A 6,000-nucleotide genomic window follows, 5' to 3' on the forward strand; every position below is an offset into this window, starting at 1 on the left:
ACAGCACAAAAGAACATTCAAAACGTATCCATTCAAAAAGAAAGATCATCAGCCAGCGTAAAGCTCAACTGGTCTTCACATCCATCTCCCCCTTTCAACACTGTTGCTTACATAAAGGCACTGGTTGCCTTTAAAAAATAAGGTAGATCATGATAAAAAAATATAATATATGGGATGAAAAAAATCTTGTGGACAGCTGTGTACTTTTATAACCAATCATTTAACATCCGAAGAAAACCAGCTCCCCAAATGATATGACTCCCCAAACTTCAATAACTGTAAATTAAAATAGGGAAGATAATATAAAAAAGGGACTAGCCAAAATTTCAATTCATCCACACTATAAAACTAATTATTGACAAAGTCTAAAAGACTGTAAATAACAGCACTTTGTGGGCGATTTTTGAATAAAAAACAAACAGTTAAAATATTTAAAGAGCCTGATGTTGTACCTTGCGGACGTTGTTAATGAGTGTGTTGGCCAGAGATGGATCTCCTGGTCCATTGGAGATGAAAAGCCCGTCGTAGTCCAGACTCAGCAAGTCCTGATCCCACGGGACGAGGTGGACCTCTGCACCCCTCTGCACACACAGACATACGGAACACACGTAATCTAGAGGCATTGATTAATGGTCATGTAATTGTAAATTCACCAAAAATAACTTAATAGTGGCTTACTAATTTGACACCAGTTCAGAATTCCTCCCTCTAGTTGTTAATAGTTTGTTAGCTCTAACATTACCATCTCATATTTCTAGGTCAGGTCAACTTTAAAATGTGACGTGTCTTGGCTTCTTTTCTATATTTATGCTGCTAGGGTCATTTGGAGCAACGTCATAAAAACTTAATCTCCACGTGTGCACACTCAACAAGAAAAATTCTTTATGTTTCACTCCCACTTTCTTACCTTAACCAACAGGCGTATGATGTTATGTTTGATGCCGCAATCAACAGCAACCACTTTGATTGGGTTTCCTTTTCCAAAGATTTTTGTTTCCTACGGTAGAAAAACACAGAAAAGAAAAGTTCTCACTCATCAGCAGCATTTGTACACACAGAGAATAGGATCTGAGTGGTTATATTGTACACTATATTGTGTGTAATGGGAAGAAAAGGTGTTGTGGGATGTTTATTGTTCTAGCAACTGTTACCTTGGTGGAGACCTCTGCTACCAGGTTCCTCTGGTTGGGGTCAGATATCTCCACAGGTTGCCCATCAAATTCAATCTTCCCCAAAGCTGTGCCCTGAGGAGAATTCACAAGCACAATATCACTTAATCTAACAATCCAATTGTAAAAGATGTAGCACTTTTAAATGTAAAGTACCTTATCTCTGATTATCTTGGTCAGCATTCTGGTGTCTATTCCAAACAGGGCAGGGACCTTTAACGGGAGGAGACCACATTTTAAAATGTACCAGCAGCAGACTTGCCTCTCTGAGATTACATTGGATACTTTGAATCCATACCTTCTCTTCTTGCAGCCATTGTCCCAGAGACTTGACAGAGTTCCAGTGGCTGTATTCATAACTGTAGTCTTGAACAAGAAGACCAGACACCTAGAAACGCCAAAGCACAACCTTAAAAGGTCAAAATAAAAAGCCGCTGCTAGTCCATTAAAGGCTTGATATTTTGTAATAATGCAGCTCTTGCCCCTGACAAGTGAATGGTGTCAAGAGCAATCATAAAATCCTAAAATGAGTGTGAGAATACCAGAATATCCCGAACATGGATGAAGAAACAGAGAGAAATGTTTTCTTTTATGTCTATGTGAATGCCACTAACTACTATGTGATGCCTTTGTTAGTCTATAACATGTCAGAATATAGTTAAACAGGCCAGTCGGATCAAATATATTTCCGATTCTGATAGCCTACTGTTGTACCAAACCCAAACGGTATAAGGTTTAATATCAAAGGAATCTCAAATCAAATGTACAGGTGCAGCTCAATAAATTAGAATATTGTGGAAAAGTTCATTTATTTAATTAAAAAAATTAAACTCATATATTATATGGATTCATTACACACAAAGTGAAATATTTCAAGCCTTTATTTGTCTTAATCTTGACGACTACGGCTTACAGCTAATGAAAACCCAAAAATCAGTATCTCAGAAAATTTAAATATTACATAAGACCAATAAAAAAAACAATTTTTAATCCAAAAACGCAGCCTTCTGAAAAGAATGTTCATATGTATGCACTCAGTACTTGGTTGGGCCTCCTTTTGCATGAATTACTGCATCAATGCGACGTGGCATGGAGGCAATCAGCCTGTGGCACTGCTGAGGTGTTATGGAAGCCCAGGTTGCTTTGATAGCGGCCTTCAGCTCGTCTGCATTTTTGGGTCTCGTGTCTCTCATCTTCCTCTTGACAATACCCCATAGATTCTCTATAGGGTTCAGGTCAGGCGAGTTTGCTGGCCAATCAAGCACAGTAATTCCAGGGTCATTAAACCAGGTGTTAGTACTTGTGGCAGTGTGGGCAGGTGCCAAGTCCTGCTGGAAAATGAAATTAGCATCTCCATAAAGCTTGTCAGAAGAAGGAAGTGCTCTAAAACTTCCTGGTAGACGGCTGTGTTGACTTTGGACTTGAGAAAACACAGTGGACCAACACCAGCAGAGGACATTGCTCCCCAAATCATCACTGACTGTGGAAACTTTACACTGGACTTCAAGCAACGTGGATTCTGTGCCTCTCCACTCTTCCTCCAGACTCTGGGACCTTGATTTCCAAATGAAATGTTAAATTTACTTGCGTCTGAAAAGAGGACTTTGGACTACTGAACAATAGACCTGTTCTTTTTCTCCTTAGCCCAGCTAAGATGCTTCTGACGTTGTCTCTGGTTTAGGAGTGGTTTGACACGAGGAATGTGACAGTTGTAGCCCATGTCCTGGATACGTCTGTGCGTAGGTGGCTCTTGCTGCACTGACTCCAGCCTCAGTCCATTCCTTGTGAAGCTCCCTCAAATTGTTGAATGGCCTTTTCTTGACAATCCTCTCAAGGCTGCGGTTATCCCTGTTGCTTGAGCACCTTTTCCTACCACACTTTTTCCTTCAACTTTCTATGAATATGCTTGGAGACAGCACTCTGAACAGCCAGCTTCTTTAGCAATGACCTTTTGAGGCTTACCCTCCGAGGGTGTCAATGACAGCCTTCTGGACAACTGTCAAGTCAGCAGTCTTCCCCATGATTGTGAAGCCTACTGAACCAGATTGAGAAAGCATTTGAAGGCTCAGGACACTTATGCAGGTGTTTTGAGATAATTAGCTGATGACACCGTGAGTCTACAATATTGAACTCTTTCACAATATTCAAATTTTCTGAAATACTGTTTTTTGGGTTTTCATTAGCTGTAAGCCGTAATCAAGATTAAGACAAATAAACACTTGAAAGATTTCACTGCATGTAATGAATCCATATAACATATGAGTTAAAAAAAAAATATTGACATAATGAAATAAATGAACTTTTCAAAGATATTCTAATGCATTGAGATGCACCTGCTGTATATTCTACCTGACTCCCTACATACATCCTGTGAGGGGTAGTGTACATTATGACCTCATTTAATTCCCAAACTAGAAGTATTTGGCAAATAAAGAAATGCATGCTGAAGGACATGGGAGTCAGTGATTTGTTTTTATTTTGTAATAGTAGCTCAAATTTATATCAATAATCGTGGGATGTCATTGTTATCGGTATCATCTACAAAATGTTTGGTATCATGACATGCCTAACTCAGACAATATAAGAAAACATGTTGTAGAAGATACCCAGAATAAAAGGGTGAACCTGAAAAAGCACAATATGTCACCAAATTAATTACGATTCATCCTTAGGGGGAAACTAATGTCTGTACCAGATTTATTGGCAATCCAGCTAATAGTTGTTGAGAAATGTAATGTCAACCCAGTTTCAAGCTTAAAAAAAAGGAACGAATATCACAACGGTCAGTGGGAGTGTCATGGATGTGGTTCTAAAATGCGATAGCAATTCATGGTAATTCTGGAGAAATTGCAGTCTGGACCAAGGTGTAGCACTTGCAGACAGACTGGCAGGATCAAAGCAGGAGTTGGTAATAAATATATTGCGGAACCGAAGCCGCCACCAATCCTGACACCCCTAAACCCCACGCTGATTTTCATACCTGAATGCGCTCGGACTCCAAATGTTTCCTCAGGCCCAGTTCGTCCAGTTCCTGGCTGTTGGGTACCCCGTAGTTTCCCACAATAGGGTAGGTGAGGGTCAGGATCTGACCTCTGTAGCTGGGGTCAGTCAGGGCCTCAGGATACCTATAGCAAAGAAACAGCACGATATTGTGAACATCACGCACATAGTCATGTCATCGTCTCATGGTCCTGTATGAAGTGAAAAAATGCAGTTCAACTTCATTGTGTAAATACTTGAGTTGTTAATGTTTGAGTGCTGACTGATTTTGTGTTGTTGATTTAAAACTGTTTCTTCTCGAATCTAATGTAGTTCAACTTATGTCAGCATGTCTCCTTCTTACCCCACTAAGCCAGTATTGAAGACGAGTTCCCCGGCTACAGACGTATCATGCCCAAAGGAAAATCCTTTCATCCTGGTGCCATCCTCCAAGACCAGGTGGGCTGTCTGGGCCTGGGAGTTAAAAGAGAGCAGGCAGATGGCAAGATAAATCTCCCCCAAGAATAATGCATTCCCTTTATATGAAGAGTTTGGAGAGACCAAAGGCAAAAGTTGGAAATGTATGTGTTGTAGGTTAGTGGTTAGGTAAGTAGTGATGGCTGGATGAAGTGAGACTCATGCTGAAACTGCAGGACAATGTGAATTGTGCTGTGAATGCTGAGACAGACAAATCTGTTCTCTGTGTGTGTGTGTGTGTGTGTGTGTGTGTGTGTGTGTGTGTGTGTGTGTGTGTGTGTGTGTGTGTGTGTGTGTGTGTGTGTGTGTGTGTGTGTCCTAATATGACCTAGAGGCAGGCACCATCACAATAGACTTGACCAATTGCTTTTTTTTCCCTCTTACTAAATACTCCTATTATCAAAAGCACCACAGATATAATTTGCCATATTCAGGAATATTGTATTAGGGTAAGGCAGATGTTGCAAACAGGGCGCACCTCCAAAATGATGCAACTCTCCTTCCGTTTAACACACATGATGAAGTCCAGCATAATACACATTATCCAAAGCACTCTGGGAATCCAATTACATAATAGTGAAGAACTATTACGGTTTATGTATTCATTATTTACTTATCGTGAGTTAATACAGATTAAGTGTGTTGCCACACCAAACTGCATTGAAAATAGGGCAATGTACTGCAGTATCTGTTAGGTGCAATACCACATACTACAGATAAGTATTTTATTAGGTATGTTTGATAAACATTTAGCCATCCGTGTATTCGGCGTATTGACTATTCACTGGACACCCTTTATTTCAACACAGTTCATACTATTTACTGCTGCTATGTACCTGCCGCCCAGAATCCGTTGTTTCTCAATATAAGAGCGCTATGACTGAAGTGTGTTAACTATACCAAGTTTAAATGATGTCAAAATAAAATAAATACAAATATGTTTAAGTTATGTATGGTACTATAAGAGTAGAGCTTGCAGTTTAAAAAATAAGGTGTAACAACTTCTTACATGTTTAAACATGTGTGTTTTAACGCCAAGGAATCACAAGCAATAGACCAGTACAGTACTGTGCATTTACAACTGACAACAACCACTTTAACTCACACGTAGCTGTCTTACCTTCACACTAAAAAGTTTAGCAGTTTGAAGTCTCAGCCATCCCGAAGTGTTTCCCACTCTTCGGCCAACAGCACACCCTTGTCTCAGAGATTTAACAACGCTGTGAGCAAACAGGAGTTTTGTCATGTTAGCCTAAGTTACTCTTTAGGCAAAGTGGCACGGTCGTGTATGAACAGTTTCCCGATATAAAAATGCCTTACTATTGAAACTGAAAACAAAGTCTACAATGAAGTGTAAATTGGCTCTGGGAGACAC

The 6,000-nt window shown here is 39.9% G+C and overlaps 1 protein-coding gene across 1 annotated transcript in view; it reads right to left on the reverse strand.

Annotated features, from left to right (window-relative positions):
- The window catches only part of cps1 (carbamoyl-phosphate synthase 1, mitochondrial), a 46,877-nt gene extending 40,877 nt beyond the window's left edge, over window positions 1–6,000 (reverse strand). Inside the window, exons 1-8 of the mRNA XM_063888397.1 lie at window positions 5,746–6,000; window positions 4,513–4,622; window positions 4,150–4,294; window positions 1,468–1,557; window positions 1,326–1,382; window positions 1,152–1,244; window positions 908–997; window positions 453–581 (exon numbers count right to left, since the gene is read on the reverse strand). Coding sequence (XP_063744467.1) covers window positions 453–581; window positions 908–997; window positions 1,152–1,244; window positions 1,326–1,382; window positions 1,468–1,557; window positions 4,150–4,294; window positions 4,513–4,622; window positions 5,746–5,871 — 840 coding nt within the window. The 5' untranslated portion in view covers window positions 5,872–6,000. The remainder of the gene's footprint in view (window positions 1–452; window positions 582–907; window positions 998–1,151; window positions 1,245–1,325; window positions 1,383–1,467; window positions 1,558–4,149; window positions 4,295–4,512; window positions 4,623–5,745) is intronic.

Source organism: Eleginops maclovinus, chromosome 7 (assembly GCF_036324505.1).
Source record: "Eleginops maclovinus isolate JMC-PN-2008 ecotype Puerto Natales chromosome 7, JC_Emac_rtc_rv5, whole genome shotgun sequence".
NCBI classification, from domain to species: Eukaryota; Metazoa; Chordata; class Actinopteri; order Perciformes; family Eleginopidae; genus Eleginops; species Eleginops maclovinus.